The 14,221-nt window shown below is 46.0% G+C and overlaps 1 protein-coding gene and 1 pseudogene across 1 annotated transcript in view; one reads left to right on the top strand and one right to left on the bottom strand.

Annotated features, from left to right (window-relative positions):
- Nucleotides 1-5,472, bottom strand: part of LOC109467663 — a 34,651-nt pseudogene extending 29,179 nt beyond the window's left edge.
- The window catches only part of LOC109467662 (MAM and LDL-receptor class A domain-containing protein 2-like), a 14,224-nt gene continuing 4,103 nt past the window's right edge, over nucleotides 4,101-14,221 (top strand). Inside the window, exons 1-8 of the mRNA XM_019765707.1 lie at nucleotides 4,101-4,163; nucleotides 5,651-5,735; nucleotides 7,410-7,547; nucleotides 11,208-11,334; nucleotides 11,671-11,821; nucleotides 12,676-12,760; nucleotides 13,126-13,272; nucleotides 13,957-14,103. Of these exons, the coding sequence (XP_019621266.1) occupies nucleotides 5,675-5,735; nucleotides 7,410-7,547; nucleotides 11,208-11,334; nucleotides 11,671-11,821; nucleotides 12,676-12,760; nucleotides 13,126-13,272; nucleotides 13,957-14,103 (856 nt within the window). The 5' untranslated portion in view covers nucleotides 4,101-4,163; nucleotides 5,651-5,674. The remainder of the gene's footprint in view (nucleotides 4,164-5,650; nucleotides 5,736-7,409; nucleotides 7,548-11,207; nucleotides 11,335-11,670; nucleotides 11,822-12,675; nucleotides 12,761-13,125; nucleotides 13,273-13,956; nucleotides 14,104-14,221) is intronic.

Below are 14,221 nucleotides of genomic sequence, written 5' to 3'. Positions count from 1 at the left end.
GTGTGCTGTAAACGCGTGTACTGTAAACGCGTGTACTGTAAACGCGTGTACTGTAAACGCGTGTGCTGTAAACGCGTGTGCTGTAAACGCGTGTGCTGTAAACGCGTGTGCTGTAAACGCGTGTGCTGTAAACGCGTGTACTGTAAACGCGTGTACTGTAAACTGTAAACGCGTGTACTGTAAACTGTAAACGCGTGTACTGTAAACGCGTGTACTGTAAACGCGTGTACTGTAAACGCGTGTACTGTAAACGCGTGTGCTGTAAACGCGTGTACACGCGTGTACTGTAAACGCGTGTGCTGTAAACGCGTTTACTGTTAACGCGTGTACTGTAAACTGTAAACGCGTGTACTGTAAACGCGTGTACTGTAAACGCGTGTACTGTAAACTGTAAACGCGTGTACTGTAAACGCGTGTACTGTAAACGCGTGTACTGTAAACGCGTGTACTGTAAACGCGTTTACTGTAAACGCGTCTACTGTAAACGCGTGTACTGTAAACGCGTGTACTGTAAAACCGGAGGAATGTACGCTCAAAACAGGAGGAACGTCCGCTCAAAACCGGAGGAATGTCCGCTCAAAACTGGAGGAATGTCCGCTCAAAACCGGAGGAATGTACGCTCAAAACCGGAGGAATGTCCGCTCAAAACCGGAGGAATGTACGCTCAAAACCGGAGGAATGTACGCTCAAAACCGGAGGAATGTACGCTCAAAACCGGAGGAACGTCCGCTCAAAACCGGAGGAATGTACGCTCAAAACCGGAGGAACGTCCGCTCAAAACATGAGGAACGTCCGCTCAAAACCGGAGGAATGTCCGCTCAAAACTGGAGGAACGTCCGCTCAAAACTGGAGGAACGTCCGCTCAAAACATGAGGAATGTCCACTCAAAACCGGAGGAATGTCCACTCAAAACGTGGAGGAATGTCCGCTCAAAACATGAGGAATGTCCGCTTAAAACATGAGGAATGTCCGCTCAAAACCGGAGGAACGTCCGCTCAAAACTGGAGGAATGTACGTTCAAATCTGGAGGAATGTCCGATTTTGTGAGGAATGTACAAATTTCGGAGCAATGTCCAAATTAGATTGGTCGGGGTGTACAATTGAGGAGTATCTAGAGCGCTGCGCACTCCCCCCCTGCGTGTTTCGTGTTTGACCCCAACCAAGGGCTATCAAAGGAACGCGTTAAAAAACTCTTCAAAACGCTGTATCGAAATTCCCACCCGCCCCGGAGCCTGCACAGGAGGCTAACAGAAACTGTCATTCTCATATAAGACCGTTCAACCAAAGCCGAATCTGATAATATCTTTAAACCATGGTCAATATTGACAGAATGAGGCCATATTTTCATTTCATAATTTGCATATACAGCTCGAGTTAAGTGACGACTCAATCAACTGGATGACATTTCCAAGATTCAGACAAATATTAAAGTCCTTCGCTATACATGTATAGTAAAAAGACGTCTAATCCATGGAGGAAAAAAATCAAGCTTCTTGCTACAGGTCACAGGAAAAACTTGTCGCAATCAATTTTAACAACCTGCTGTATGCATTGCTGTAGTGTTACGTCCTCTGGCGATAAGATGCTGCAGTACAAAACTCGCCGAGTGCTATGTAACGCCAACTTGTACCTGGCGTATATTTGAGCACTTTTGACTTTTAATTCCCTCTTTGTCTTCTTTTCTTCTGTTTTACTTCACGTGTTATCTCTCTCTCTCTTGGGTCAATTTCTACTCTTACCAGCAGCCTCCCGAAGCCTGGTAGATGATTTAGCAGTGCTACATGATTAGCCTCTACCAGGCTTCGGGAGGCGGCTGGAAAGAGTAGAAATCGGCCAAATAGAGAGATAACATGCCGGGGGAGTTTTCCTGCGGCAAAATGTTTTCTCCCCGAAGACCAACTCCCCCGGCATGTTATCTCTCTCTTAAGCCAATTTCTACTCTAGAGCTAGAAATTCAAGGGTTAGGTGTAACAAGTCGATCGGTGTAATATAGCCAGCTGCCGCCGCGCCGCGTGCTTGCGAAGCTGGTGTGTTACGCCGAAAGGCGGTTATACTGGCTATACAGATACAGATACTCCTTCCAGCCGCCTCCCTAAGCCTGGTAGATGATTTAGCAGTGCTACATGATGTTGTTTGACACCGCGTGCTGAAGGCGTGATTTGGAACTCTTAAACCACGTGGGGAAAACGTGAATTAGAGACAACCTGTTGTGCAGCACGTGGGTAACACGTGAAAAAGTGTGGCCTCATCCCTTGTTCCCCGCGTGCACAAAAACGCTGACACGGAGAATTTGCCAACTTTGAACAACTATTCCAATTAGACCCTCCAAAGATGGGGTGTAACAGGTCTTTCGGTGTAATATACTTAGCAGACACCTGTATCTGTATAGCCGGTATAACCAATCCTTCAGCGTAACACGCCAGCTTCACAAGCACGCGGCGAGGCGGCAGCTAGCTATATTACACCGAAAATTACACCCAATCTTTGGACATCGACATTTAATTGGAGTTGTTTAAAGCTTTCTAGTGATATATAATTATTAAGGGTCACGCTACAGGCATGTTACAGGGGACGCTCAAACACATGTTTTTACACTAAGCGTGTCGGACAACTGCACACTTATAAGTAGAACCATATTGGTCACAGCATGATGCAATAGCCGACCAATCTACTGCAATTCGCTTTTGTTACTCCTAACCTTGCATTGGTCCACATGGACGACAGTGAGTTGTATATGGAGACACCTGAACTTGTGGCAAGACTGGGGGAGTAAGTGAGTGAGTTACTATTGCTATAGCCGGCCAACATCGCTCCACTGAGTTCGCCTTTGATGATCTTTGATACTCCTAAACCTTGGCTCACTTCAACTCAATTACCAAGTACCTTCTCCGTAAAATAACAGCTGTAGATTTATACCTTTCTTTGAGCCTTTTCTAGCCTGGATGCCAAGCCCAAAGCACTCTGAGGCCAATATCCAGTGTGCAAGATATTATTTTGGACACAGTATGCTATGGGTCTGGCATCCAGGATAGGCCTTTTCCTGCCATGCACGTAACACATTCTAACGGTACCGGTACAAAAAGGAAAGGTCAATAAAAATATCTAAAACCACGTCAAAAGTAAAGCCTGAGCCCTTGCTCTTGCTTGTAGACTAACGCCCTGAATGAGTGAGTGAGTGAATGAATGAGTGAGTGAATGAAAAAGACGTAAAAAACTAATCCTAAGCCCAAATCTCTGCTTGGAGACTAACGCCCTGAATGAATGAGGGAGTGGATGAGTGAGTGAATGAATGAATGAATGAATAAAAAAGACGTCAAAAACTAAGCCTAAGCCCAAACCTCTGCTTGGAGAGTAGCTGTGGAGTAAAACTAGACCGTCGCCCTCCCTTGACCGGACAGTCAGCAAAACCGTGAGCAGCCACCATGACCCCCCCCCCTACGTCATACACACGGGCCCACCTGTTTCACATAAGGCACTTCTAACGCGATTCTGTGGATCTCGTCACACTTGGGTTTTTTATCTGTAAGAAACAGGAGCCGGGCCGGGGTTCGAACACACGACCTCCCGAGCACCAGCATCAGACTCCGACGCTCTAACCACTCGGCTAAAAGGTCTAGACCCATCGACCGGGTCAGTTGGTAGCGCCTATAAACCCCCCACTGTTACACAACTCCCCCTTTTCTTTTTTTTATCCGTCGGGAAAAAAGTTGGCTCACCTCTATTACATGACAAGTCCCTTTGGTTCTTGTGACATTCTTCAAAAGTAAATAATTTTTCAAAAGTAAATAATTCAAGATTTTAAATCGTAAGAAATCAGCAATTCAGCCATTTAGGCTAACATAGACTTTTAGCCTGTATGTTAATGTGTTTATGTACAAAATAAACCAGTTATAGTCTTAATCGTAATAATAACAATCATCACCAAAAATATCAAAATACGCCGCAAAATGTGAAAACGGGATGATTTTCGTATGGCCTGTTTTTTTTATCCTCGAGTGAAATTTGTCCAAGTGACGCCAACCATATCATTAACTTCGATCCGCCCGGCCTAACATGGGTATAAAATGGGGGAAAGTTCCGAAAATCGTCCTCTTTCCACAAGAACGCTGAGCTAGTGAGAAGTCCACCCTCAGAGCCAACAATACATCCCCGGCTATACTTCGGTGAGTTATTTTCTTTCCTCTTTTTCTGTATCTGTAGCCTCCACCAGGCCTTCTTACGGGAATACGGGTAGTAGAATTCGGCAAAAAAGAGAGTAAAATTGGCCAAGGGAGTCTGGCCGCGGGGAGGTAGTTGCTTTCCCTCCAGTCAAACCTACAAGGCGGCCAAACTCGTTACTCCCCTGGCAATTATTCTCCTATATATAGAGACTATATCTTTCGTCTTTGTCTAATTTTTGTTCGTTTGTTGTACGGGAGAGTTGAATGTGTTTTCGTTAGATTTTATCATTATTCTTTTAATCCACAAGGCTGTTAATTAACAAAATTTTTTTTTAAGTTTTGCTCACACAGAAAGTTTACAATTTTATAAAAGGGTTAGAGTGTATGGTTGTTAAGCGTTTTCCGTCAGCGCTAAATACTTTACCGTTCGCATAAGATAGATAGTGGTAGCTAGAAAACGCACGGCTTAATTCTCTTGAACAAAGTTTTTTTTTCTTGAGGTTGGTTATCTGTTATTTGCGCTCGGTCAAACTTCAGATGACTTGAGAAATACTTAAGATAACTCGCTACCGTCCCTACTGATAGTTTCAGAAACAGGTCATATAGGACCCATTTTTTTAAAATATTCCGCCACGAATATCTTCTGTCTGGACCGTTCAGACAGAAAAAGGTGGTAGTTTTTTTTAGAAAAAAAAAATTAAGACCGGAGCCTACCCGGAAAGCCCGCGGGTGCTCCACAGCTGTGAAAACGCGCTGACAAGTCTGCCGGGTCAGGCTGGTGAAAGATATCTTGAAAACTTGGCAAGTCTTGGAACCTGCAGCTTAAACCATAGTCTGTTTATCCGTAAACTAGTTACAAGTCCTTCTTGCAGCTGTTGGTTCCGAAAGCATCCCTAATTTTTTACTTCACTGCCCCATATACTCCCAACATCGTGCACGCCTCCTCGACAGACTAACTATGTTCTTGGAAACGCAGAGACTATCCAGAACCGTGCCTGGTCCTAAACCTAACCCATTCAGGCATAGAACTAGATAGGCACTAGCCTGTTTAAATATTTACGGAGAGGATGTAGGACTCGGAAGCTATGATAGGTTTGGTAACTAGGCTAGATAGGCACGGTTCCGGATAAGATAGAAGCGCCGCTGCCGCGTAAGTTGACTTCGCACACGCATCACTTTGTATGGGCCCAATCTAGCTAATCTCCAAGCAGATACTAAGGGGAAGCTGGCGCGTAACTTCTTTTCGAACCTGTGCAGTAGTGAAGGTAAAGGTACCGTTCCACTCTGGGCAGAGCATAGGGGTGGTGCCCATCTCTATTTCCGTAGCCCTTGGGCCACACAGTTGTGCAACCACTACAGCAGGGGGCTAGTCCTATGTAGTGTAACCTAGTACATAAATGTGTACTCTGATATTATATGTAGATGAATCTGTAAAATAACTCCTTTTGATTCTGTACTTACTGAGTTTCTGTACTTGTCACTTTCTTTAGTCCGGCTGATCCTGTGACGTCATCATGTTTCCGCTTCCGGTGTTCGCGCTTCTTCTGGTTCTACCCACAATTCCCGCACAGCAAGGTGAGCACTTTGCACCTACACATGGGGGTAGAAATAGAACTGATCAATGCATTGGTTGATAAAGCAATCTATCAATCTATCTATCAACCCATCAATTTTATTGGTTGGGGTCGTGTGGCGTAGCGGCAGAGTGCTCGACTCGGAACCAAGAGATCCCGGGTTCGAGTCCTGACATGCCACCGATCTTGTGCCATTGGGAAATGCACTTTTAATACACGACTTTCCTCACTTTACTCAGGTGAAAATGAGTATTGTATTATCCTCTGTGTTGGTGGCAGCATTAATATCAGTTGAAAAAACCTGAGTGTGCCGTCACCACGTCTTGTGACTACATTTTGGAAAACAATATTGAACAAAAATTGTAATAGGTACATTCTATAGCAAGTAAAGTAAAGTATTGTAAACAGCTTTCTTTCCTTTCCTCCCCATGGCCCAGTAGCATAATCAAACACTCAAAACGACAAGACATTTAACACGTTAGTAACACGTTAGTGTTACGATGACCGCGGGTGCCCCCTCCCTAGTACCCGTACTGGCGCGGGGTTAAGCACCACGGTTCGTGTTGTAGCCGCGGGGTTTAAAACGCGAGCGGTACTCTTAAATATACAGTGACAAGTGCTCCTGGCACCCGGCCCTGGTGATTATATGCTGGTTCAAGCGCTTCTGTACTGACCGCTAGTGAACCCGTTCTAAGCAGGTCTGGTAACGTTCAGACATAGTTCCTGTAGTAGCTGTTCCTATAGGAGGCTTTACTGAATGCGAATGGTTTTTTAAATCTGAAGCGACATTTTACAAGTGCTCCTGGCACCTGTACCTAGTGATTACACTATAACAGCCGCCTCTGTACTGACCGCTAGTGACCCTTAGCCGGTCTGGTAATGTTCAGACAATTGCTGAAGACTTTTGCAGGAGACCAAATCTGTTCTCGATGAGTTTTTGCATCAGACCAAATCATGATCTGGCTGGGTGTCAGACTGTTTCTAGGGCAGCTCCTTGGCTCTAGTCTAGGGACAACATGATCTAATACGCCTCCAATATTAAGACAAGTGATTGCTGAAGACTTTTGCAGTAGACCAAGTCTGTTACTGATGATTTTTTGCATCAGACTGAATCATGATTGGGCTGGGTGTCAAGCTGTTTCCAGGACAGCTCCTTGGCTCTAGTCTAGGGACAACATGATCTAATATGCTTCCAATATGAAGACAAGTGATTGCTGAAGACTTTTGCAGTAGACCAAATCTGTTACTGATGATTTTTTGCATCAGACCGAATCATGACTGGGCTGGGTGTCAGACTGTTTCCAGGGCCAGCACAGGCCGGCACCTTGGCTCTATAACACGTCTCCAAGGCCACAAGACAAGCGGGGTCTGACGACTTTTGCTGCAGACCAGACATGTCAGGCGCGCCAAATGTGCCACCTATACAGCATTAGGGTCGGGAGTATGGGGCGGGGGAGGGGGGGCACTTGTCGCTTCGTCAAAGTCAAGTGCACCGTACGTGTAGCCAAGTCTGCGGGTCGGATTGTAACCGGCTGAACCGAGAGTCGAGTTTCGGCGGTTCAAAGAACTGGTTTACCAGTTGTCTTAGTGTACACAGACTTTAAAGGCAGATTGTGTTTGTTTATTTGTGTTTATTTGTGTTTATTTGTGTTTATTTGTGTTTGTTTCATCACAGGTCCAGCTGACTGTACGTTTGAGACCGGGCTGTGCTCTCTGTCCCAGGGTACTGATGACGAGTTAGACTGGGAACGACGTCAGGGCGCCACGAAATTCTACAAGACCCTGCCGTCACGTGACCACACCACCGGCACCCGTGAGTTCCCAACTTTGCATTCTTGTAGATTCCAGGAACTCAGAATTCGTCTAAAATCCTACGCTTCCCTTCTCTCTCTCATTCTCTCTCATTCTCTCCTTCTCTATACTCTTTCTTTCTTTCTCTCTCGCTCTCTCCCTCTTTCTCTCTCTCTCGCTGTTTCTTTCTCTCTAGCTCTTTCTCGCTTTCTCAGTCTCTCTCGCCCTTTCTTTCTCTATTTTTTCTCTCTCGCTCTTTCCTTCTCTCGCGCTCTTTCTCTCTCGCTTTCTCTCTCTCTCTCTCTTCCCGTTTCTCCTGATCTCTTCAAATCCATCCTTCCTACTTGTTTCGTCATCAACTGAGGTGGAACATTAAAAAGACATTTCTTGCTATATGAAAAACAGATTCGCAAACCGCAGAACTTGCTAGAAGTAATGTGGACCGACTTGAAGAATCCTCGGTGGTTAGCCAAGACGCGACCTCATCACTTCATTCCACTCTTGGTTTTTGCTTTGCCAAGACTCGCAAGATTTTGGCCTTCCTTCAAGTCGGTTCTCGTCTGCTGCAAATCTGTTTTTCATATAGCGAGAACAAAATGTCTTTAATTTGTGGGTCTGTACGTGTTTCTCATTTAGAATATACTGTAAATCACCTCACAGTTTGCACCTACGTTAGCCTAACCTTGGCCCCTAGAACATGTCAGAAGAATGTCTTAAAGAACTTCAGTGGTTACCGAAGACGCGACCTCTTTACTTCATTTCACTTTTGCCAAGACTCGCATTTTTTGGCCCTTTTTCAAGTCGTCTGCAGATCTGTTTTTGATATAGCGAGAAATGTCTTTAATTTGTCTGTCTGGGCGGTTATTCTTAGCTCGGGCTGCTTGCCGCGTGTCGAGGCCAAGACCGGTCTTTCTGACTTTGATTCCACCGGTGGGCCAAGGTTGGGCCAACTTGTGTAGACTTGTGGTGATTTACAGACTCTATTCTGAATGAGAAACACGTACAGATTGAGAAACGGGCCGACTTATGACGCGTGTGTCTGATTATCGATTAGAACCAGCCTGTTTAACCAGCAGGTTACCTTGGTAGTTCCCAGTCACTGCACCTGGCACAGTGAGGAGTGAGTCTGGAATGAATCTGTGCCAATGGGCCGGTAAAGTTGGCTTTATGTAACTTTACTGAAACATCTGTACTCTCCAAGCAGAGGTTAGGTCTGATTTAGGACGTTGCTTGTAGATAAACAATACGTTTTGTCAGGCTGTCTATTTTGTCGGCATTTGTAGCTAGAGTCACATACCAAAAATAGCCTAGAAATACCAAAAGAAACCCCCGTCAAAGCGTCTAGAAGCTTAAGGATTATAAAAACGCAACGCAATTTACTGTCAAAAATTGCTTTTCCCGCACGCTTAAGAAAAAAAATCTTGAGAGGGTCTGCAAGTATCCAAACGTCTAGAGTTTGAGGTCTGCGGACAGGGACAGACCCTGATAGAAGGGAAAAGTCTCGGCCTTATGTCTCGCAAAGGATGAAGAGGATAAGTAAGTAAAGACAGAGATTTATCCTGATGATTCGGACATGACAAAAATCGCAGATGTCATCAATAAAATTAAATCGGTGTGGCCTTACGGCAAATTACGAATGAATTACGTTGATTTCGGGCGGTTGCCTGCGGATTATGAAGACTAAAAAGGCCTGATTACGCCTTATGAAAAAGAAAGGCATGCAGGCCCATGTCAGACTCCCCAATGAGGGCCTGCATGGGGGTTAGTGATTACAACTTAACGCTTTGCGGCTAATGTACTATTACGAAATACGTTGACTTTAGGGGAGGTTGCCTACAGATTATGAAGACTAAAAAGACTTGATAACGCCTTATGAAGAAAAGACATGCAGGCCCATGTCGAGTCAGACTCCCCCAGTCTGGCCACAGATGAAAGAGTCGTCAGGGCGTCTGGAGGTCACTGCCGCGTCTGGAAACAATTTTCCCCGATTTCTAAGAAACTGGGTCAGTCTTGGCGGGGCGTGAACGTCTTGGCGATGAACCTCAGCGGTCACTCCAATTTGTCTTGAGACGTCTCCAAGGACATTCACCCGCAAGTCTTGAGATAATTTACTCCTTCAAGACAGATTGTGAGAAAGTAGGCCAGTTGGGAGATTTATTGGCCGATCTTCACAAAAATCTGTCGCAGCTCCAGTAGGACTGGTTGCCAGTTAAAGGCAATAGAAGAACGACGCGGTGGTATATCAAATACAGAACCGTGCCTGTCTAGCTCTGTACCTGAATGGGTTCGGGTTAGGATCCGCGAGTATGGGAGGCCCGGTAAAGAAATAGGATGGCACCCAGGCTAAGTTCTAGACTTAATGGTTTAGGCACGGTTATGGATACTTCTAAACTATACAGAATCGTGAATACCTAGTTCTATGTCTGAACATGGAGCTCAAAATCAGTAGTTTGGAAATAAAGGTCAGTCTGAGGCGTGAGTCTTTAACTGAGGCGTGAGTTCAAAGTTTTTCATTTGAACCCCTGACCGGCTTGTGGCCATTATGTAAACTGTACCCGAATCCAGTACATGGTCAAGCTAGCAGGCGGTTCCACCGCTTACGGAGATCAGGGCGCGTGTACCTGTGTCTATAAACCTTGTTGGATAAACCTGTTAAACCCCTAATAGGCCGGTCGTGGCTCGGGGGGGGGGTAAATGAGTGTCTAACCGTCCCTTGTTAAACCTTGTTAAACCCCTAAACGGGCCGAAATAGGCTCACGGGGTGAATATGAGTGCCTGACTGTCCCTTTTTAAACCTTGTTAAACCTTGTCAAACCCCTGATGGGCCACAATAGGTGTCTAAATCGGACCTTTTAAAACCTTGTTAAACCTGTAATAGGCTAGCCATGGCTCCTGGAGGGCCAGAAAATGAGCGTCCTTTCGTCCCTTGTTAACCTCTAACAGGCCCAAGTAGGTCGGCCGTAGTCTCCACCAGACTCCTTTGCAGACTGAATGAATAGTAGAAATCGACCAAATTGCCCACTTTTTAATAGGGACTCCCGTGTGTCCTACACACGACCTTGAACAGGGGTCAGCTAATTTGGGTCAATTTGGAGTGACCGGGATTCGAACTCCGGACCATCTGGTCCAGTAGCAGCTTCAGTGACCCGCATGACCCTACCCGCTACTGTTTAGCGACTCCGCGCGTGTTCGATGTATGACCTTGAACAGAGGTCAGCCAAGATGGGTCAATATGGAGGTTAACAAGGTCCGATTAGACACTGATACGGGCCATCTGGCAGTGGCGGCTGGACTAGTGGGACAGTTAGGGGGTTAACGAGGTGGGAGCGGCGGCCGACCTAGTCTCCACCAGACTAGAAATCGGTCTGAAAATAATGTAGCTGTCCAGGGAAGTTTTCTATGCAGGCAAACTGGACCCTCTACACAGGTTTTTCATTTTCCCAATGAGCGGCCGCTACCTCGCCGTGTGCCCTCCCAATCTATGCCGTTATAGACAGAGTGCTGAGTATTTTCTTATGTCCGTGAGTCCCTTTGGCGGTCGCTCTACACAGGTTGCAGCGAGCGGCCACTACCTCGCAGTGCGGTCCCCAGTCTTTCCGCAATACACAGGTGTGACAACATTTTCACACGTTAAAAGACCCTTAAGCGGTCGCTTTACACAGGTTTTTACTTTTTTATACAGTGAGCGGCCATTATCTCGCCGTACGGTCCCCAGTCCTCCCACTCTACGCCCGAACCGCCCGCCTGGAAACTCCCGTCATGCCCGGCGGCCGGAAGTGCCTAACCTTCTACTACCGGATGGACGCAGGGTGTGTGAATTGTTTATTATGTTTACCAAAGGAAAACATAATTATTGTTTTTGCTCAGTCTCTTCTTCTTCTCCAAACAGTGACATCAATGACCTGAACCAATGTTGTGTCTGTTACCATGGTAACTTGTGTTGGGTTACATCATGTTGCAATTTTGTAGCAGGAGGGATTTAGACTCCTGTCTGACCATATACTAGTATATAAATGTGTTTGAGTAAGAATTAACAGAGCAGACCATATGCGAAGGTAAACATTATGCATTTGCCTTGCAAATTCATGTTCAACGTTTTACTATTGCTAAAATTTGTATTAATCATAGATATTCCTCTGCTTTAGGTTCATGGGAGACGCAGACAGAAACACAATGAACGGACTGAACGTTTACGTCATGTACGAGAATGTACTGGGAGATCCTGTCTGGAGCATCATGGATGGAGACCTGTGGACAAGGGCACAGATCACCATAGCTGCACCCAGGGATTTTCAGGTGAGCAAATTCGTTAGTTGTAGCCTCCATAGCAGGCCAAAAACGGGGGGTTTGGGGGTCTTCAGGGTCTTTGGGAGCTTTTATGTGCAATTTTCTGATAGACAACATAGCCGGCCTGGTTGAATTACTCCCGTTTTTGAATCAGAAAACAGCCGAAGACCACCAAACCCCCAGTTCTATAAGCCTGCTACGGAGGCTAATCAGAAAACAGCCGAAGACCACCAAACCCCCAGTTCTATAAGCCTGCTACGGAGGCTAATCAGAAAGCAGCCGAAGACCACCAAACCCCCAGTTCTATAAGCCTGCTACGGAGGCTATGTTAGTTGGTGGTCCTAAAATGGTCCCTTGGGGAACACCAAAGGAAATGTGATCAGCTAAAAGGTAAGGAAATGAGTTGGTTCCTTGTGGAACACTCAGATGAACTTCCTTGTGAGAAGGTCCTGTGGTCCTAAGATTATTCCTTGGGGAAAACTCGTGGGGTTGTGTGGCGCAGCGGCAGAATGCTTGATTTGGAACCAAGAGGTCCCGGGTTCGAGTTCTGACATGCCACCGATCTTGTGCCCTTGGGAAAGGCACTTTACACGACTTTCCTCACTTCGCTCAGGTGAAAATGAGTATTGTATTGTCCCCTGTGTTGGTGGCGGCATTGATATAAGTTGAAAAAACTTGAGTGTGCCGCCATCACGTCTTGTGATTAAATGTTGGAATGAAAAATGTTGGAAAAATGTTGGAATGAAAAAAAGGCATACTGGACTAAGTAATAGACCACACGTGCAGTTAGTAAGACTTAGTACTTAGAATTACTTTGAATTATTCCATATAGACTTCCTATCTCTGTCCCTCTCTCCACATAGATCCTGTTTGAAGGGACCGTGAAGTCACAGTTTGAAGGCAGCGTCGCCATAGACGACATCAGCCTGGCAGAGGGAGCCTGCGACGGTCGGTTCAGACATTTCTTCCTTCGCTACATGTTTGTCACATCATTTGATACATATTTGATACATTTGTAATCCCAGAGGCCTGTGAGAATGACTTTTTCGGTCGCTATCTCTCATGATAATTATGTTTGTCACATGTTCATGCTTGCAACAATTGTTTGAGATATTCCTAACATGTTGCTTGTTTGCTACATGATTGCTACATGTTTGCTACAAATGTATCACACGTGGTCTTACAGAGGACTGTAAGGAGACGTTTTACGGCTGCTGCCGGACCGAACTATCAGGGCTGCCGGCAGTCATGTTTGCTACATGTTTGCTACATGTTTGTTACATGTTAGTTACAAATGTATCACACGTTTTCAGAGGACTGTAAAAACTCGTTCTATGGCTGCTGTCCGGACGAGGTGACTGCTGCCGCCGGGCCGAACTATCAGGGCTGCCGGCAGACCCTTGCTCTGGAGGCCGACGGCGGGCTGGACCAGGCACGGTTCGAGGAACTCTACGTGCGAAGTGAGTCTGGAAGTGTTTTGTTTGCTTGGGTTACATTATGTAGCAAGTGGCAGGACAGGGTTAGGGGGCCAAACTACCAGAAGGACTGGACCAGGCACGGTTCGAGGAACTCTACGTGCGAAGTGAGTCTCGGAAGTGTTTTGTTTGTTTGTTTGGTAACTGGTGCTGTAGCAGACGCCCCGTGGTGTTGGGTTACATTATGTAGTAAGTGGCAGGACAGGTTTGGGGGTGGGGGGTCGAACTTCCAGGGCTGCCGACAAACCCTCGCGCTGGAGGCCGACGGCGGGCTGGACCAGGCACGGTTCGAGGAACTGTACGTGCGAAGTGAGTCTGCAGGTTTTCCTAGATATTTACGTTGGTGAAGGTTAGACATCCAGGTAATAGGATGCGCAAAAAAACAGTTACTCAAGCAACTGGATGTGATTTTGGAAATGGTCAGACGTTTCAGCTATTATCCATTGGCTTTTATCAATGACAACGGAGAGTTGTCAGAAAAGCAGGTTTAAACTTACGAACTAGCCATTCCTAGATATTGTGTGCTTGTAGTGATGTATTACTAAATTTGTTTTGCAAATGTTACCTTTCTCGTTAAATACGCGTTTATCTTCTTGAGGTTTAAACATCGGTTGATCATTTATCATCGATATCAGTTTAATTCATACTAGTATATGAAATTTCTTCCAGGTAGCGACTCTGCGGACTGTGATTTTGAGACGGACCTGTGCGAGTGGCTTCAGGCCGGGGACAACAACATGGACTTCACCCGCGTGAGGGGACAGGCTCGTACACTACAGAACACGCTGCCTGTAGCGGACCATACTACAGGCACAGGTGGGTACTACAGACATGCACATACCACACGCACACACACACACACACACACACACACACACACACACACACACACACACACACACACACACACACACACACACACACACACACACAC

This window comes from Branchiostoma belcheri, unplaced genomic scaffold (assembly GCF_001625305.1).
Source record: "Branchiostoma belcheri isolate BF01 breed outbred unplaced genomic scaffold, Haploidv18h27 scaffold187, whole genome shotgun sequence".
NCBI lineage: Eukaryota > Metazoa > Chordata > Leptocardii > Amphioxiformes > Branchiostomatidae > Branchiostoma > Branchiostoma belcheri.
Note: the sequence above shows the minus strand (reverse complement) of the source record. Positions and strands in the feature narration are given on the sequence as shown.